Consider the following 20,170-nt stretch of genomic DNA (forward strand, 5'->3'; position numbering starts at 1 on the left):
TGATGACAGAGGGCATTTAGGCTAACAAAGCTGGGAACAACTCTTAATTGTACACTATTTCCACATTTCTGCAGTTATCTAAGTAGCTGCTACTTCCAACGACTGCTTATAAATGCTGAGAAAACACTATTCCAGAGAGCCTTATTCTCTGACGCTATCCTCACCTGAGTTCAGGGTTAAAGGACTATACTTAGGACAGAAAGAATTTTGACAATGAGTTTTCAGCTACATGTAGACCGGTCGAGGGGCAAGAGACTCTTCTGTGCGTGTCGACCTCCCTCTATCGCAAAGCATTGATACTTAGCCATTTTACAGATATTTTTGAAACTTCTTGGAAAGATCCTTATCAAAAAACGAAAACACAAACATCTTGTGAAAACCACAATGTTTTAGCTACTTTTTGATGATTCATTGTTATTTGTTTTTAGAAAGATTTATTATTGTTCATCTAAAAAGTCCCCAGTGGTACACCCACAGAGTGCTAAATACGGAACCTAATTTAAGAGAGACCCTGGCCCTTCCCCAAGTAATTTACAAATGAAAGGAAAGGAACAACTCAATCCGTGTAACAGGCCAACACTGCAGAGGCCCATCTATCAATCAGCGGAATGGTTTCCCTGTGATGAACCCTTTCATTTTTGTCAGTTTTCTTTTTATTGGTGGAAAGAAAAGAAGCCTGTGGAATGCATGTGGGAAGAAGGACCTTCTTCATGCTCTCATTTCTCTGTGGTTAGATCTGTTAACTGACTGTTGAAATCCCTCATGCCAAAAACAAAGTGTCAGAAGAGATTCTGGAATTAAGGCAATGCTAAGTCTCTTTGGTAGCAAGCCAAATGACAAAAATACACAGTATTAAGAATTTATTAGGAGGTTCTTTTAACAACCCACCAAGAGATTTAACACCAAATATTAACGTAAAGTAGATGTTAAAAATAGTATGTGCCTTATGAGAAGAAAATGGCCACCTAGAAAGTAAAAACATAAAGCAAGTTTTTGAACGCTTTGAAAATATCACCCTTCCTTCCCACAAGACAAACCTTCCACCCTAAGTGCATGATGGTCCCAGTGTGTGGCAGACCCAATCACCCCGAAGGAAAAGTGGGGACTGAAGAAGCTGCCTTAAAACAATCCATCTGCAGTTCCAGCTGTAGATGCTGTTAGTGCAGAGATTCAAACATGCAAAGACTCCCAGGTAGGCACCCTAGCCCTGAGGACTAAGAAACGTGATCTGGGAAAGAAAATCTGCAAGGTACCAAAAATGAAGCCTCCAGTTACAACCTCGCTCCAGACCAGTCCTGGGGCCTGTGTGAGGACACTGGCAGATGACAACCTGCGGGAGCATCGACAGCCCCAGCGATGGGGGCTCAACACTTCCTTCCTTCACTCCAAATCCTAGCTCCCAGGTGTAACTTCTGGTTTCTATTTCTCCCTCTCCCCCACGTCTTCCCCAAGGCAGAATCCTCTGCTAAGTAAACCGCAGCCATGAGCGCGAGTTCAGATGCTGAGATGGCGGTTTTTGGCGAAGCAGCTCCCTACCTCCGAAAATCGGAAAAGGAGCGGATTGAGGCCCAGAACAAGCCCTTCGATGCTAAAACATCAGTCTTTGTCGCGGAGCCCAAGGAGTCCTATGTGAAGAGCACCATCCAGAGCAAAGAAGGAGGGAAAGTAACGGTCAAGACTGAAGGTGGAGCAGTGAGTATAAACACGGGGAGAGAACAGTCCCTGTTGTATTTCTGGGTCTCCTCACCTCAAAGTGAAGCTCTAATGGCTTAGAATCTCTAAGCCTATGGCCAACACAAACATCCTTCCAGTACGTTCCCGACACCCGATTTGGACTGCAGAGGAAGGTCCCAGCAGCTATCTCCTTTCCTCCACTTCCCATCCACCCACAGGACTTCAACACACTAGAATCAGCCGCCACCGCATCCCCTCAAACCCTACTTCCCAATCTAAATCCCCAAACTTGATCTTGGGTGGGGGGAATAGAAGCTAGCTTCTCCTGTCAGAAAACTATTATTTACTTAGCTAAATAATGTATTAATAACCCCATTACTCCGCCCACCCCCAGATTGAAGTTTCTTGTAATGAATGGCCAGGAAAAATTAAAAATTTAACCTCTTAAAATAAGAGTAAAAAGATACAAATTGATGGAGCACCTGGGTGGCTCAGTTGGTTAGGCATCTGACTTTGGCCCAGGTCATGATCTCATGGTTCGTGAGTTTGAGCCCCACATCCGGCTATGTGCTGACAGCTCAGAGCCTGAAACCTGCTTCAGATTCTGTGTCTCCCTCTCTCTCTCTCTCTCTGCCCCTCCCCCCACCCTCCCTCTCTCTCTCTCTCTCTCTCTCTCTCTCTCTCTCAAAACTAAATAAACGTTAAAAAAAAGTTTTTTAAAAAAGATACGAACTGGGGCGCCTGGGTGGCTCAGTCGGTTAAGCAGCCGACTTCGGCTCAGGTCATGATCTCGCGGTCCGTGAGTTCAAGCCCCGCGTCGGGCTCTGTGCTAACAGCTCAGAGCCTGGAGCCTGTTTCAGATTCTGTGTCTCCCTCTCTCCGACCCTCCCCCATTCATGCTCTGTCTCTCTCTGTCTCAAAAATAAATAAACGTTAAAAAAAAATTTTAAAAAAACAAAAAAAAAAAGATACGAACTGATAAATAAACGTGGGACGGGTGATTGTGGGAAGAAAAAAAATCTTTAAAAAAAGGTGGTACCCTAGCTCATCAGAGGAGACAGATTTACTGTGTCAAACTCTGAAACAAATATAATTTCATGCCTTTATTTAAAGAATACTGAATAATATAATGAAAAGTATCTGTAATTATAGTTTTGCAAGCAAACCAAACAGACAAACCAATCCTACATCAAGCTGTCAATATCAAGTCATCTCTCACTTTCCTTGCCAGACTCTAACTGTCAGGGAGGACCAGGTCTTCCCTATGAACCCTCCGAAATACGACAAGATTGAGGACATGGCCATGATGACGCACCTGCACGAGCCTGGAGTGCTGTACAACCTCAAAGAGCGTTACGCAGCCTGGATGATCTACGTGAGTGCCCTTTGGTATCTCCTTATTCTGTCCCCCTTTCTGAGTAAAGACAAGATCCACATGCTGCATTTTCTGGTTTTCTCAGACCTACTCGGGCCTCTTCTGCGTCACCGTCAACCCCTACAAGTGGCTGCCGGTGTACAACCCCGAGGTGGTGGCCGCCTACCGAGGCAAGAAGCGCCAGGAGGCCCCGCCCCACATCTTCTCCATCTCCGACAACGCCTATCAGTTCATGCTGACGGGTGAGTGATGCAGCCATTTGCAGAAATGTGGAAACGGAATCTTTAATGAGCAAACAGACTCTGACTGGAACTTGATTATCACACATTGCAGCCACACGGGCCTCACTGTTTTCAAGGAACTTCCAGAGTATAATGTCATACGCTCTTCCCAGCAGCCACCCCCATTTCATAGAGTAGAGAAGCTAGCTGAGTTCATTCACTGACCTGCCCATACTAACTCAGCTATTAGTGGAAGCCTAGCCAAAACAATTAGCAGACCTCTGCAAAGATGTCGTCCACTATATTTTTTAATTCCTGAAAAAAAAGTTCAAGTTGATTATTTTAAAATAAGCACATCCAGGGGTGCCTGGGTGGCTCAGTTGGTTAAGTGTCCGACTCTTGATTTCGGCTCAGGTCATGATCTCACAGTTTGTGAGTTCAAGCCCCATGTCAGGCTCTGTGCTGACAGCTCAGAGTCTGGAGCCTGCTTCCGGTTCTGTGTCTCCCCCTCTCTCTCTGCCCCTCCCCTGCTCGTATTCTGTCTCTTTCTCTCTCAAAAATAAATGTTAAAATAAATAAATAAATAAATAAATAAATAAATAAATAAAATAAACACATCCACAGCAATCAAGAAAAGTAGTTACCAGCTATAGCTGGAAAGCTTTGCAAATTCTTGTCTTTATCTTTAAATGACACAGCTAATATTGCCAGCCTTGGGGGTAGGACACGTGTAAAGAAAGAGCTACCACTTTCTTCCTGATGATTTTGAAGCATTTCCTATTAGAATGGAAGAAAATAAAAATACCTCTTCCTCTGACAATATTCTTGAAATCATATCAAAGTGTGTTATTTCTGTCTTATCAAAGCATAAACAAACAGCTTTGATACACAGTATAGGCCCAAGTACAGCATTAAAACCTTTTATCTTCACACACCAAATGTATTGCCTTTGGAAATATTCGAAATTCCTGAGTTTCCTGTTGTTCCAAAGGATTTTGGAAACTGAGAGGGTTTTATTCTCTTTTGGTTTTTATTTGTTTGTTTGTTTTTGCTGCACTTGTTGTTAAGCTGTCTATTAAAGGAGACAAGAGAGGAGAAAGGAATAAAATAGGAATCTTCCATGACAAATTGGCCAGCAATTCTACAAGGACTTCATGCCAGGAAACTGTTCTTTGGTTGTCAACAGAAGTTAACTACCTTCCAGAAATGATCCAAAGGCTGGCTCATTTTGGAGGTTTTAATACTCAGCAGCTGCACTGACCCTGCTATGTACACCCCCACCCCCACCAAGGTCTCCACTCCCCAAACTTTGGAGCTGCTCCAAATCCAAGATTACTCATGGCTCCCAAACGTGATTCGCATATAAAACCATGCAAAACCATGGCATTTGACCTGGTTAATGTTATTTTAGCATTGGCAAGACAGCCTCGAACTTTGTTTTCTTATCTGTGCTCCCATGAGATGTGATATGATCTTTTATAATTTTTCTGCTATTGGGAAAAAAATCAATTTGAGTATGTTCTAAAATCCGTATCTACATCTCTGAGTAGAACTCTGAAGATCCCTAAAGTCTACATCCACATCTAAATAACAGGCAGATTTGTATCTGTTTCCCTAATAGGTTTTTTGAGAATTCACTCAAATCTATAATCCATGAGTACAAAATTCGATATTTAACAAATCAGAAAATTGGTATAGATCCAACATATCAGCATATAACTAGTGACAATTTCTGTTTTTATTATTTTGAAATGTACATAAAATTAAAGGGAACATAAGACTAAATGAACACATTTATAATTCCAGATCCCTTCCCGATAGTGTTACCAGCAGTCAAATGAGTCCTATCAAGAGTTGGGAGGAGGCTAGGTAGTAGAAAAATATATACACTGCAAGACAGAAGACCTGAATATCTTTGAGCTTAACAAGCTATGTAATTGTTATTAGAAAAGTCATTTATTCCTCTCTGGGTCTCAGCTGTTTTATCTGTTAAATAAAAGAGTTGGCCTAAGTAATTTCTAAGATCCATTATGACTTCAAAATTCTATAATCCGTACTAAAATATTTATCAATAAAATTACATGATGCCTGGGATTTTCTTTAAAACAATCCAGGGAGGATGGAATGGGAGTACAGAGGATATAAAATTGGCTAAGTGACAATAATTGTCGAAGCTGTATGATGGGAACCCAGGGGGCTCTTTATATTATTGTCTCTACTTGGTATCTGAAATTTCTAATCACAAAGGTTTTTAAATTAATAAAATACAAAAAAAAAGGGAAACTGGGTGGCTCAGTGGATTAAGTGTCCGACTCTTGATTTCGGCTCAGGTCACCATCTCACGGTTTGTGAGTTCGAGCCCTGCACTGGGCTCTGCACTGACATCATGAATCCGGCTTAGGATTTTGTGTCTCCGTCTCTCTCTGCCCCTCCCCAGCTCATGCACACGTGTACATGTGCTCTCTCTCTCAAAAATAAACATTAAAAAATAAATAAATAAAATAAAATACAAAAGGAAACAGATGATAGCTTGCCTCTTATTTTCACAAATTTTCACAAATTTTACTCCAAGAGCCAAGAGCTATTTGAGGGCTAACTAGAAAACTACATTCATAGGTGACATCTTCAACACGTTAAAAAGAATAAGCTGTGTTTGATCTAAATGGATTCAATAATCTTTATATTGAATGTTCTTGTTCTTGTTTTCATTTTTTAACTGATGGTCTTGATTTCTCTTTCACAGATCGTGAGAACCAGTCCATCCTGATCACGTACGTGACTTTTTCCTCCTCTGGTCTGTGGTGATTGTCTTAGATATAGACAACGTGAGTTGTAGTAGTTCTGTTCTCATCTCTGGTCACTGTGTTGGCAGCGGCGAATCCGGGGCGGGGAAGACCGTGAACACCAAGCGTGTCATCCAGTACTTTGCAACAATTGCGGTCACAGGGGAGAAGAAGAAGGAGGAAGCTGGCAAAATGCAGGTGGGTCTGGGGTCAGACTCAAGATGTCAGGGCTCTCAGGAAGTCTGGAGCCCCGGAGGTGAGGACCGTGCTTGCCTTTGCAGGGGACTCTGGAAGATCAAATCATCAGCGCCAACCCCCTACTGGAGGCCTTTGGCAACGCCAAGACCGTGAGGAACGACAACTCCTCTCGCTTTGTGAGTCTCTTGGTCACAGAAGGCTCTTCTCAGCCCTTAGGTGCCCGAGAAAGCATGTGTGAATTATCATTTCGATTGCATCATTCTGTGCCCTTCAACTTTTTAATACTAAGTAATCTTTCTCTTTTCAAGGGTAAATTCATTAGAATTCATTTTGGTACTACAGGGAAGCTGGCTTCTGCAGATATTGAAACATGTGAGTAATAGGACCACTGAAAATCAAAACAGAGGGACAGGTGACTTCCTTCGCAGGCATATTCAGCAACACCTGGTGTGCACTGAGCCTGCTGCCAGTGTTGCCCATGAGCTAATGGCCAGACTTAGACATAATCCACCGCATGCCCCATCTACCTCGATGCAGACTGATGGTTCCGGAGCACATTCTGAAATTCCTGCCACAGAGCAACTCTGACATTTTTTCTAGGACAAACACTAGGACTACTTACAGGTTCCTATGAGTTACCTATAGGTTTACAACGCTTCTCTGTGATTTGCTCTTGATCTGAGCTTTGGTAGGTGTTTCTAAGGAGCCACTCACCACAAAGTCTCCCTGAGAAAGGAGGGGAATATTACAGATCAATTATAATACAGAAGTCATGGGTCTCCCATATTAAAAGTTTACTTTTACTAGAGCAGACATGCTTCAGTGTCTGCTCTTAAATGGTGAGAAACTTGGGCAGTTGCCATATGTATTTGGAATTCTCATATGTAACACCAAAAGGATTGACCATCAGGTAGAAATCTCAATGGAGCCAAATACAATGTTCCCAATTTTAGTAAAGACACCAAGGTTCATTTAATATTTCAGCAGCATTGATTTTTTTTCTAAATATCTACTTCTATTTCCAGATCTTCTAGAAAAGTCTAGAGTTACTTTCCAGCTTAAGGCAGAAAGAAGCTACCATATTTTTTATCAGATCACTTCCAATAAGAAGCCAGATCTGATTGGTAAGAAATAACTTAAATTCACAGATGAACATTAGTATTTTTATTAACAACTTCTAGTGTAAAATGTATACCCTGACTTCTGTGTACCCAGAAATGCTCCTGATCACCACCAACCCTTATGACTATGCCTTCGTCAGTCAAGGGGAGATCACAGTCCCCAGCATTGATGACCAAGAGGAGCTGATGGCCACAGATGTAAGTCACTCACACACTCACACTCATACTCATTCATTCATACATACACACACACACACACACACACACACACACACACACACACACACTGTAAAAAAATGCATTATGTGTGTGAACAGCCCACTATAGGTGTGGTTACCTTAGGACACAGTATAAATTCTCCAAAATAAGTTAGTTTCTTCTGCCCTCACCTCTGTCCTTTCTCCTGCCAGAGTGCCATTGACATCCTGGGCTTTACTCCTGAAGAGAAAGTTTCCATCTACAAGCTCACAGGGGCCGTGATGCATTATGGGAACATGAAGTTCAAGCAAAAGCAGCGTGAGGAGCAGGCCGAGCCAGATGGCACGGAAGGTACCAGATGAATCTCCTTCTGGGCCTGAATTAAAGAATATGGTGGGGGGGGAGGGGGGCTATTCTAAACTCACAACTTCATCACAACTGGACTTCTGACGGGCACATATGTATTTACACACACGGCATGCTTTCCTCGCCCCCATTCCTTCCTCATGTCTCTGTATCGCCATCATTTCTAAGCAGCCCAAACAAGTGAAAATGAACCCTTATAGGCACTTATCAAGAGATATCTGAGAGCACAACCTGGGGCCAGATCATGAGAGAATGAGACGGCGCAGTGCTTCTGCTCTGCCTTGGCAATGGTGGCTTATCAGCCTATTTCAGCACTAGCTGGGTAAACTGGTGGCTGGCTATACGGGATCTGCCCAAACATGGGGCTGGGGCTGAAGGATGTCCCTAGACATCTGTATGCATGTGTGTGCTGTCTGCATATAAACCCATACACAGTCTAGGCAGTAAGATTAAAATAAAAAAACTGAGAAAGAAAAAAATCATATATTCCACGTGTGGAACATACAGGACCTACCAAGGAAGCTGACGTTATTTGTCCCCTGAAGCCTTTCCTGACCACTTCAGCTTGACATATTTTCTCCCTCCTCCTAAACTTTTCAGCAGTTACTCTGCACCTGACATATGGCATTTACATTATAGTCACTGACACAATTTTAGAAAGAGACCCTGTAGGGGTCACATGGTGAAATTTAATACTCTCATATTCAGAGAGTGAAACTGAACGAGCAGATTTAAGTTGGGAGGAGCAAAACTGAAATGAGGATCCAAACAGTCACACTTTTATCCCTCTCTAACGGTAAATATTAAGATGGATTTATCTTCTCCTTCCAACTACACCTGATGTGTCTGCCTTAAGGGCAGAGACAACGGCTTTTGCCTTACATAAAGTGTCACAATAAACACTGGACATATGTTCACTGTTGATGAATTTCTCAAAAGCTACTTGCAATAAATCACCAAAGTCCAGTATAGCCGACTATTTATTAGCGAGTACATGCTCTCAGGTACAGAAAGCCTCATCTGACCCTCTACATAATTACTTAAAGCTTTTTTTTTTTTATGAAGAGTAAAGAAAATTAATTAGATGAAAATAGAAAATTAGCTTAAAGAGGATATCTGCTATTAAACAACATTTCTTGAATTGTGTCTCTGCAGTTGCTGACAAGGCAGCCTACCTCCAGAGTCTGAACTCTGCTGACCTGCTCAAAGCCCTCTGCTACCCCAGGGTCAAGGTCGGCAACGAGTACGTCACCAAAGGCCAGACTGTGCAGCAGGTAAGTGAACGGCCTCAATGAATCACACACATCCCCAGCCTTCTCAACACGTCTTTAGTAACGGCAACAATCGTTACTCTGTCCACGAAGGTATACAACGCGGTGGGCGCCCTGGCCAAGGCCGTCTACGAGAAGATGTTCCTGTGGATGGTCACCCGCATCAACCAGCAACTGGACACCAAGCAGCCCAGACAGTACTTCATCGGGGTCCTGGACATCGCCGGCTTTGAGATCTTTGATGTGAGTCGTTGGAGTAAGCGGCCCTGTTAAGGCCCCTCCGCTTCGTGTCTGCTCTGCCGAATTCCCCCTGGGTTTCCCAAACTCACTTGAGCTCTTTGGTGTTTGCAACGCCCTAGTTCAACAGCCTGGAGCAGCTGTGCATCAACTTCACCAACGAGAAGCTGCAACAGTTCTTCAACCACCACATGTTCGTGCTGGAGCAGGAGGAGTACAAGAAGGAGGGCATCGAGTGGACGTTCATCGACTTTGGGATGGACCTGGCTGCCTGCATTGAGCTCATCGAGAAGGTTCGCTTGACTTGTTAAGAAAGGCTGACTGGAAGGACAACCCTCCCAAGTGTCTGAAGCAATTCTAGAAAGTATCACTGTGATCTAAATAGATGGATATCAGAATTCCTCTTTAGAACGAACTCCCTCTTTTCAACTTTTACATGAGAAGGATCAGTGTTTAGTTTTGTTGTGTCCTGAACGGTTTGGTTCTAACAGCAACGCAACCCGGTTTTTAAGCAGCTCTGAGAACTCAACTGAGGTGATGTGCTCTGCTACCAGAAGTACCTCATTAGTCCTCAATCTATCCCTGCTACGATCCCAGGTGTCAGCAGCAAAAATAAGTCTTTTTTCTAGATAAAAATTAGTACACATGTAACCCAGCTAAGGCCTGTATGAAAGGTAATCTGTTCACAAGTCAAGAAGTCCAATTACTTATGCTTTTCCATAATCTATCTTTAAGGAGATTAAATACAGAAAATGTCTTAAATAAGGTTTGGGTTATTTTTACTATTCAATTACTGCACCTAAAGGAAACATCACTCTAAGTCAGTAAGTCCTTTTCGTAGCAAAATAAAACAATGACAGCAGGTTAATTCACTCAATAGGCAAAAAGTGTGATGATACAGAAGATTTTAACAAACTGCCCAGACATGCTCTGCTGACATTTGGAGTCTGAATTCAGCTATTCTTTTAACTGAAAATGTTGCTTTGGATTGAATATGGCAAGGAATGGTGGAAACATCATTCTAGTGATAACAAAAGGACTTCTTTGTGAGCTATGACCCTATTGTATTTTACATATTTTTTAATTGGCAGTTCTAATAATTTAATCAAATAAAGTCACCATGTCTGTATCTTTTGAGAGAAGGCAGGTTGACACTAATATCCACCTTTCTGAATCCAGCCACTGGGCATCTTCTCCATCCTGGAGGAGGAGTGCATGTTCCCCAAGGCCACGGACACCTCCTTCAAGAACAAGCTGTATGACCAGCACCTGGGCAAGTCCGCCAACTTCCAAAAGCCCAAGGTGGTCAAGGGCAGGGCCGAGGCACACTTCTCGCTGATCCACTACGCCGGCACCGTGGACTACAACATTGCCGGCTGGCTGGACAAGAACAAGGACCCCCTGAATGACACCGTGGTTGGGCTGTACCAAAAGTCCGCAATGAAGACTCTGGCCAGTCTCTTTTCCACATATGCTAGTGCTGAAGCAGGTACTTTCTGTGCCTTCCGTCTATATTAAACCTATTCCCCCAGAATGTCCATACAACATTCCAGCCTCTAGGATTCTACTTTAATTGATGGGTTTTTCTTTCTACCTCAGACAGTGGTACAAAGAAAGGTGCTAAGAAGAAGGGCTCCTCTTTCCAGACTGTGTCAGCCCTCTTCAGGGTAAAGTACAAAGTCCATCCCAAAATCCTATTTTCTTTTTTTTAATGGTTTTTTTTTTTTTTTTGAGAGAAAGAGAGAAAGAAAGAGAGAGAGAGAGAGAGGGAGAGCAAGTGGAGGAGGGGCAGAGAGAGAGGGAGACACAGAATCCAAATCCAAAGCAGGCGCCAGACTCTGAGCTGTCAGCACAGAGCTCAATGTGGGGCTTGAACTCACCAACTGTGAAATCATGACCTGAGCTGAAGTCGGACCTTAACTGACTGAGCCACCCAGGTGCTCCTCAAAATCCTATTAAGTTTCTATGAATTATCATAATTACAGGGTTTGAAATAAATTAGAACAGAATAGAATGTTCTAATATTCTCTTATCATGGTAGAACCAAAGCAAAACCACTCTTACAGGGTCAGATGCTTTACCCATTATCCCTCATTATGATCATCTGATGTATTGAGGAATGCCAAAACATCCTTAGAAGCTTACTTATTACATAATCAGGCTGATTTCTAAAGAAGCATAGCTGAACTTCAAGGCTATCCCTAGGGAAGCCGTATCTTTATTCTACTAATGTTGCCCTTTGAGATGCTCCCGAGTTCCTGTTTGAGAAGGAACCAGAGATACACTCTTTAGGACATCCCTCCACCAAAACACATCTTCATCCTCTGAGGTGGATTGAATTTTTTGTAATGGCTGGAAATCATCTAAAGCCAAGCCTAGTGATATATGGATGATTAAGCTTAGAAAATATATCTTGAGATTAAAATAACAACAATTTTACTACAAATAATGTGATTTTGTTAGGTAGCTTAAAAACTGTCGCCTCCAAAGGGACGTGTGTGAAATGTCTGGATTAATGGCTGCTTTGTCAGAATCTGTATGGCTAAGTCTCATTCCTTTTAAAACTAAAATGAGGATATAATCCATGACTGAAACAGTAAAACCAGCCTGTCCTTTTTCTATCAAATTGCATTATCTCATGGAGGCTCTTGCTTCATCAACTCATCCTTGTATGTATCTTCAAGATTAGAAGCTCACAGTAATTATTTTATTTCTGAATAGTTAAATGAGACATGAAAGAAAAAAAAAAAAGCCACTTTGCCTTCTCAGAGTATACCTAAGAAATATTTACATCTGAGTTTCCTATAGTTGAGTAAAACATCATCATCGGTCATAAACAGTTATTCAACTTCTGGAATAAGTCCTTCCAGATGCTTCAGACTGTGGATCATTCTTCCTATGCACCCGAAATCCACCTAAACAAGGTTATATAGTCTCAGGATTTTAGACTCTTCAAAAAAACGACAAAACAATACAAAACAAGAAGTCACAGGTCCCAGGGAATAATAAACTTGAGGAAGGAATGGCTAACCTAGGTTACCACTGTAAACTACTACTGTGAAAATTACCAGCACTGAGACAGACGGAAGAGGCCTTAGAGGTAATCTCAACTCTTCAGATTAATGCCCAGAGAGTCGAAAGGGATTTTACAGAAGTCAAGCAGCTCATTAGCTGGCAGAACGAGACCACAGTCTTTTGTCTTCTGATTCCCAGTTGAGAACAATTCCTATGCATCAAGGCTACTGGATTTGCAGCTTGTTTATAAGGCAGACCCTAGATGTTATAAATGAATACCTTTACAGAGCTGCATTCTTCCCAGCACTTTGACCTGGTGGTTATTTGGCAGGCTAGAGCTCTTGAGACGTTTAAAATACAGAGCAATCGAAGCCTCATAGGCTAATACCTAACAGTTAAGAGAGTGTCTAGGTTTAGTCCAAATAATTACCAAAAAAAGCACTCTGAAATAAAACTTCCTCATCAAGAACTTCCTTCTGTCTGGTTTTCTAGGAAAATTTAAATAAACTGATGACCAATCTGAGGAGCACACACCCTCATTTTGTACGGTGTATCATTCCCAATGAAACCAAAACTCCTGGTAAGATATAAGAGCATGAAATAATCAAACAGGCACAAGTTTGAAAATGGACTACCCAAAACTAAGTACTCTTCTATTTGTAGGGGCCATGGAGCATGAACTTGTCCTGCACCAGCTGAGGTGTAACGGAGTGCTGGAAGGCATCCGCATCTGCAGGAAGGGATTCCCCAGCAGAATCTTATATGGGGATTTTAAACAAAGGCCTGTCTCTCTTTGTTTGTATTTCACTGCATGCTGCAGACCATTCTGTCACCTTAACTGTTGTCCTCTGTGTCTCATGTATCCTGTGTCTCATGTACCCTACTCAGTGAATACTGTAAAATTAAGAAGTCAAATAATATAGTCCCGTGGTAGCAGGGCAGGAGAACAGTTCAAAGGGGTGGTATTTCTTACAAACAGGAAGGAGGCATGCATTAGGCAAAAGAAAAATCACATTGTTTTACTGTTGGAACTTAAAACGACATGTGGATTTTCTACTTTTACTTTTTATCTGATTTTTGTTAATGCTTCTTTTTGGTGTCTCAGTTTCCACATATAATCACACCTCCCTAATAATTCTTTTCTTTGTTTCACTGAACAGATACAAAGTTTTAAACGCAAGTGCTATTCCAGAAGGACAGTTCATCGACAGCAAGAAGGCTTCTGAGAAACTTCTCGCCTCTATTGATATTGATCACACCCAATATAAATTTGGGCATACCAAGGTATAGCTGTTATCTATGCATACCTGACCCATTCCCTTCACCATTTCTGCATCTTCTGTACTATAGGGATGACATGGGATTCACTTTTCCTCCAGGTGTTCTTCAAAGCTGGCCTTCTGGGTCTTCTGGAAGAAATGAGAGACGAAAAGTTGGCCCAGATTATAACAAGAACTCAAGCTGTCTGCAGGGGATTCCTAATGAGGGTAGAATATCAGAAGATGTTGCAAAGGAGGTAAAAGTTGTGCAGATTATCAGAACTGTAAGATCCCTTGGGGACTATTACTCAGTGTTCTTTCTTCATTAACTTTCATTTTGTGGCTGATACGTGCTTCTCACACAGTTCAGAACTCACTCCTACAACACATCAGCCTTTGCTTAACCCCTCACATTTGGGACTCCTTCCAATTTCTCCTTTTCCATCCACCTCACATAGACCTGCCAGAATACTCGGCAATAAGCACCATTTTCATCAGGCCGTATCTCAGTCTGTGGCTCCCATTTCACGTCAAATCCAAGTTTCCCTGCGTGGCCATCAAGGCTGTCTCTATTCCCCACTGCATCCGTCATCCCCAGCCACACAGCCTTTTCCAGCCAGGCTAGACAATTCACTTGTCTGTTTTCATGTTTGCCCCAGCCTTTTCCCCTCATCCTAATTTCCCTACTTACCAATTCAGAACATGCACTTCTTTCTCCAATAAACCTCGTCCAGCTTGCTCTACCCAGCACTACTGTGCTCCCTACCACCCCCCACACACACACAATTTGCGTTCATTTTGCTCATCTGTGCTTATTTGGATTTGCACTGTAAGTGTTCCCAAGCCTTTCCCATGTGTCTACATTATGGCTTCTGCATGGTATTTGCCTTCTCAGAGTCATGGTTCTTGTAATTTGCACCTATACAGAAACAGAATTTACATTTTAATAATAAAGAGGCCTACACATTGCTACAAGGTAGTCAAACCTTGTTTTGTCTATTGCTACAGTCTGCAGAAGGGGTGTCTTTTATTACTATTTAAAATTTTATTTAAATAAAACAAATTTGAGTGCTCAATGCATACTAAATCCCCTGCAGAAATTAACAATTTAAACAACTAAGAATGAGAGGCATTTAAAAGAATTTGAGAAACATCAGTACATTGTCTGAAGAAGCTAACAAAAGTTGATGAGTGGATAATTCAGTGGTAATCAAAATAAGAGGAAAGGCTTCAAGAAAGACAGGCTACATCAGAAGTTCACACAGCGGGGAAACACAGAAAGCACCCTATGCCATCTTACAGCTCACATCTGTGTGCCAGCAGCCAAGCGGCACACTCAGCTTACAACTGCCACGCCCACTCCCAAATCACTAAGACTGTATATCCAAATGATCTTAAATTGGTATGTGTTGCTCATACCTGCAAAGTATTCCCACTTTAAGGTCAGCTCCTTTGCTAGCGTGGTCAGGTCTTAAAAACACAGAATTAGGGGTGCCTGGGTGGCTCAGTTGGTTAAGCGTCCAACTTCCCTCAAGTCATGATCTCACAGTTTGTGAGTTCGAGCCCCACGTCGGGCTCTGTGCAGACAGCTCAGAGCCTGCAGCCTGCTTCGGATTCTGTGTCTCCCTCTCTCTCTGCTCCTCCCCTGCTCACACTCTGTCTCTCATGCTCTCAAAAATAAACATTAAAAAATTGCTTTTAAAAAGAACACAGGATTATTTGGTATGAGCAGTATACATTAGCAAAGTGGTTAGACGGGGAACCAGCAGGAGTGTGTGTGTGTATACAAAGCCTGCGTATAAATCATCTCTACATACGGGATCATTACAAGGGGTATTTGTGTGGAAAATACAAAATAACAACAGTGACGCTGCCTCTGACGGATCAATCTACACTGATATTTTCACGTCATTTCAGAGAAGCCCTCTTCTGCATCCAGTACAATGTCCGCGCCTTCATGAACGTCAAGCACTGGCCCTGGATGAAACTCTTCTTCAAGATCAAGCCCCTTCTCAAGAGCGCGGAGACCGAGAAGGAGATGGCCACCATGAAGGAGGAGTTTCAGAAAACCAAAGACGAACTCGCCAAGTCAGAGGCGAAGAGGAAGGAACTGGAGGAAAAGATGGTCACTCTCTTGAAAGAGAAAAATGACCTGCAGCTTCAGGTTCAATCCGTGAGTACTGTGTATTTGGGATACACCACGTTATGGAAGCGTTTCTGGAAGGCATAGATATTTTGGATTTACAAATAGCTTCATCTTTTTTTTTTTAATGTTTTTATTTATTTTTGAGAGAGAGAGACAGAGACGGAGTGTGAGAAGGCGAGGGACAGAGAAAGGGAGACAGAGAATCTGAAGCAGGCCCCAGAATCTGAGCTGTCAGCACAGAGCCCACGAGCCATGAGATCATGACCTGAGCTGAAGTCAGACGCTTAACCTACTGAGCCACCCAGGCGCCCCACAAATAACCTCATCTTGAAACAGAAAATCTCAAGTTACTGTTTTTAGCATTTCGCTTACCTTTCAATAGTCCTGTGAGGAAGACACAGCACAATGACTTCCAAATTACAAATGGAAAAGGGAAGACTAAAGCACGTATTCAATAACATCACAATTTTAACAGCCACAAAGGAAGCAGTTTAAAGCGAAAACTCAGTCAATATTTTACCCACTTGCCCTGCAGGCTTCATCCCAGCCTCACAAGGATCATCCTATTTTCCGAACGCAGTGTAGGATATTGTATTGAAATGAAAGAAAAATCATTACTCTTATTTCTCTCCATCCCTACTGAGATTTAGTTCAATAAACCTGTTTGCAGTTACCTGAACTGAGTAACCGTAGTCTAAAGTAGAGCCAAGTACCCTCTGCGATTCTTCCTTCGATAGAGACCCCGAGTCTTTAGACTTCTGTTTATTATCTCAGGAAAGAGTTGTAATCAGGGTGGGGGACAGTTCTGGGCTCTGACCAAATGTAACTTCCCATTTCCTTGGACCTAAAGCCCACCAATGTCATGAAGAAACCTAAAATCGTCAAGCTATTTTCAGCTTTTCTTTCTGATAACTTCGCTTACATGAAGGTTACCTTTTCCCAAAAGCACAAGATCAAAAGCCTCTCCATCTTAACCTCTCTTCACAGTTATTATCATCAGTGAATAAATATTTATCGAGTGCATCACTATTAAAAATAACAGGAAAGGAACACTGGGAAGTCCCCATTATCATCCACTTAGGTGTTTAAACTAAAAAACGTAAGATATGAACAAAACCAGCACTGAGTGAGAAGTTAAAGAAATTCCCCGGGCTAGAGTAATCTAATAAGGCTGAGCTGATTTTTGAGACCCTTAGTCACTCATAAAAAAATGTGTGGAGCTATATAGTGCCTCAAAATTGCATGTTCTTGTATATTCTAAAATTCACATTGAGACTAATAGGTGTTCCGTACAATGGAAATGAAAATTGTGGACAATTACAGCACTGTTAGGGACTATCAGGAAGGTTGGGAGTGTGTGACAAATGGTGCATGGAAAGGTATTCATAGGCATAAAACTGTTTAAGTTCTTTTTCTTTTCCTTTCTAAATCCAGTCCAGCAACTAGCTGTTTGAGGTGAGCAGAGAATAATCAAAACCAAATTTAACCAATCTAAGTCACAATCTTTGAATATTATAGCTAAAGTGTTCCTAGTGGTCATTTATTCCCACTCCCTCAACTCCCTATGAGAAAAGTGAGAACAATAGAACTAAAGCAATTTGCCTGAGTTCATCCATACGGAGGCAATACTGAGACAAGAGCTCAGGCTTCCATTGGCCTATCACTCTTCTAGACACTACTGTGTAGTCAATGCTTCAATACAATCATTTTTCAGGTTAATTTGCTTCTGAATCTATAGTCTCACTTTTAATTAGCTGCATCTCTCTAAGCCATGTAATAATGTTCAATTAAGTTTAATTTACATTCATACTGAAAGAGTCACCAGAATTCAACAAACACTACTACTTTGTGCAAAGAACAAGTTCAAAATCAGTAACAAGTTCTCTAAATATCTTAATGAATCCCTCTACAGGAAGCTGATGCCTTGGCTGATGCAGAGGAAAGGTGTGAGCAACTCATTAAGAACAAAATCCAGCTGGAGGCCAAGATCAAGGAGGTGACTGAGAGAGCTGAGGATGAGGAGGAGATCAACGCCGAGCTGACGGCCAAGAAGAGGAAACTGGAGGACGAGTGTTCAGAGCTCAAGAAAGACATCGATGACCTTGAGCTGACCCTGGCCAAGGTTGAAAAGGAGAAGCATGCCACAGAGAACAAGGTACGAATCACACTCTGTTCTACCATATCGAGGTTCTGCCAGCCTAGTAAACCTGCTTTAGAGCAGATACCATTTCTTCTTTAATTTTTCAAGGTGAAAAACCTCACGGAAGAGATGGCAGGCCTGGACGAAACCATCGCTAAGCTGACCAAGGAGAGGAAGGCCCTCCAGGAGGCCCACCAGCAGACCCTGGATGACCTACAGGCAGAAGAAGACAAGGTCAACACGCTGAGCAAAGCTAAAACCAAGCTCGAGCAGCAAGTAGATGACGTAAGTGTGGTTCTGATATCCATGTGAAGGATATTTTTAAATACACTTTCAATGTTTAACATACTTTCCTTTCTCATTAGCTTGAAGGGTCATTAGAGCAAGAAAAGAAACTCCGCATGGATCTAGAAAGAGCAAAGAGGAAACTGGAGGGAGACCTAAAATTAGCCCAAGAATCCACAATGGATGTAGAAAATGAGAAACAGCAACTTGATGAGAGACTCAAAAAGTAGGAACTCCAGAAAAACATCCTGTGTGGTATCATCTTTCAATTCCTAGGAGTACTAATATGTCTCATTCTTTTGTCTGAAGGAAAGAATTTGAAATCAGTAATTTGCTAAGTAAAATTGAAGATGAGCAGGCAGTAGAAATTCAACTACAAAAGAAAATCAAAGAGCTGCAGGTGAATCATCTAGCCTCCATTTGTTTCTGTACCCCCAAAACCCCTGAGATTGAGATGAGTTTATGTTAATGTGTGTGTGTCACCCCAGGCCCGCATCGAGGAGCTGGAGGAGGAAATCGAGGCAGAGAGGGCCTCCCGGGCCAAAGCAGAGAAGCAGCGCTCAGACCTCTCCCGGGAACTGGAGGAGATCAGCGAGCGGCTGGAAGAAGCCGGCGGGGCCACTTCCGCCCAGATCGAGATGAACAAGAAGCGGGAGGCGGAGTTCCAGAAGATGCGCAGGGACCTGGAGGAGGCCACCCTGCAGCACGAAGCCACGGCGGCCACCCTGAGGAAGAAGCACGCGGACAGCGTGGCCGAGCTGGGGGAGCAGATAGACAACCTACAGAGGGTCAAGCAGAAGCTGGAGAAGGAGAAGAGCGAGTTGAAGATGGAGATTGACGACCTGGCCAGTAACATGGAGACCATCTCCAAGGCCAAGGTACCAAATACCATCTACAAATGATGGTAATTAATAACCTGTAACAACACTCATTGTTCTGTCATTAAACATTGTTTGCTGGCAGCTTACAACACTAGTATTTCCTAATATTCTAATATATTCCCTTCTACTTCATTTTTGTCAGTACTTAGTTATGACCCCTTAAGACTATTGCAAAATCCACGTTAAGCAAGCATCAGTATCAGTGGGATAAATGAACAGGCTCCAACGATGACCACTTCAAGGACATTTCCACACTCATCATATTTGAATCCTAGCCTGTCCCATAAAGTTGGTGCCATAACTTCCTACTCACACTTGACTTGAATTTATTCACTCTAAAAATATTTTAAGAATCAAGTTTTAGGAGCACCTGGGTGGCTCAGTCGGTTAAATATTTGACTTTGGCTCAGGTCAAGATCTCACAGTTCATGAGTTCAAGACCTACGTCAGGCCCTGTGCTGACAGCTCAGAGCCTGGATCCTGCTTTGGAGTCTGTGTCTCCCTCTATCTATGGCCTTCCCCTGTCCACGCTCTGTCTCTCTCTCTCTCTCTCTCAAAATAATAAACATTAAAAAAACCTTTGTTTGAAGAATCTTTTTTTTTTTTTTTTTTTTTTTTTTTTACTGCATTCAATGTCTCACCTTTCACTGACACATGTCCTACAGGGGAACCTGGAAAAGATGTGCCGCACTCTAGAAGACCAGGTGAGTGAACTTAAGACCAAGGAAGAGGAGCAGCAGCGGCTGATCAATGACCTGACGGCTCAGAGAGCGCGTCTGCAGACAGAAGCAGGTGGGGGACTTTTCCTGAGCCCTGAAACTACGTACTAAATAAAAGTGATCCCAGAGGTGGGGCGCCTGGGTGGCTCAGTCAGTTAAGCGTCCGACACTTGATTTCGACTCAGGTCATGATCTCCTGGTTCATGAGTTCCAGCGCCGTGTCAGGCTCTACGCTGGCAGTGTAGAGCTTTCTTGGGATTCTTTCTCTCCCTCTCTCTCTC

General features: G+C 42.6%; 1 protein-coding gene and 1 long non-coding RNA gene across 3 annotated transcripts in view; one reads left to right on the forward strand and one right to left on the reverse strand.

The window, feature by feature from the left end:
* The window catches only part of LOC109245868 (uncharacterized), an 80,114-nt gene that overhangs the window by 40,929 nt on the left and 19,015 nt on the right, over positions 1-20,170 (reverse strand). For both annotated transcript variants that reach the window (XR_002071128.2, XR_002071127.2), the window contains exon 2: positions 13,767-13,868. This is a non-coding gene — a long non-coding RNA (uncharacterized LOC109245868). The remainder of the gene's footprint in view (positions 1-13,766; positions 13,869-20,170) is intronic.
* LOC109245865 (myosin-8) overlaps positions 1-20,170 on the forward strand; it is a 28,907-nt gene that overhangs the window by 59 nt on the left and 8,678 nt on the right. Inside the window, exons 2-27 of the mRNA XM_019413429.2 lie at positions 1,453-1,692; positions 2,906-3,049; positions 3,135-3,291; positions 6,014-6,041; positions 6,143-6,251; positions 6,335-6,427; positions 6,560-6,623; positions 7,277-7,375; positions 7,467-7,570; positions 7,783-7,921; positions 9,092-9,210; positions 9,301-9,450; positions 9,567-9,737; positions 10,624-10,933; positions 11,044-11,111; positions 12,952-13,039; positions 13,123-13,240; positions 13,620-13,743; positions 13,839-13,975; positions 15,636-15,891; positions 17,777-18,019; positions 18,113-18,289; positions 18,370-18,515; positions 18,599-18,689; positions 18,778-19,167; positions 19,836-19,962. Coding sequence (XP_019268974.1) covers positions 1,483-1,692; positions 2,906-3,049; positions 3,135-3,291; positions 6,014-6,041; positions 6,143-6,251; positions 6,335-6,427; positions 6,560-6,623; positions 7,277-7,375; positions 7,467-7,570; positions 7,783-7,921; positions 9,092-9,210; positions 9,301-9,450; positions 9,567-9,737; positions 10,624-10,933; positions 11,044-11,111; positions 12,952-13,039; positions 13,123-13,240; positions 13,620-13,743; positions 13,839-13,975; positions 15,636-15,891; positions 17,777-18,019; positions 18,113-18,289; positions 18,370-18,515; positions 18,599-18,689; positions 18,778-19,167; positions 19,836-19,962 — 3,862 coding nt within the window. The 5' untranslated portion in view covers positions 1,453-1,482. The remainder of the gene's footprint in view (positions 1-1,452; positions 1,693-2,905; positions 3,050-3,134; positions 3,292-6,013; positions 6,042-6,142; positions 6,252-6,334; positions 6,428-6,559; positions 6,624-7,276; positions 7,376-7,466; positions 7,571-7,782; positions 7,922-9,091; positions 9,211-9,300; positions 9,451-9,566; positions 9,738-10,623; positions 10,934-11,043; positions 11,112-12,951; positions 13,040-13,122; positions 13,241-13,619; positions 13,744-13,838; positions 13,976-15,635; positions 15,892-17,776; positions 18,020-18,112; positions 18,290-18,369; positions 18,516-18,598; positions 18,690-18,777; positions 19,168-19,835; positions 19,963-20,170) is intronic.

Source organism: Panthera pardus, unplaced genomic scaffold (genome assembly GCF_024362965.1).
Source record: "Panthera pardus isolate Hobbes unplaced genomic scaffold, ASM2436296v1 HiC_scaffold_3, whole genome shotgun sequence".
Classification (NCBI taxonomy): domain Eukaryota; kingdom Metazoa; phylum Chordata; class Mammalia; order Carnivora; family Felidae; genus Panthera; species Panthera pardus.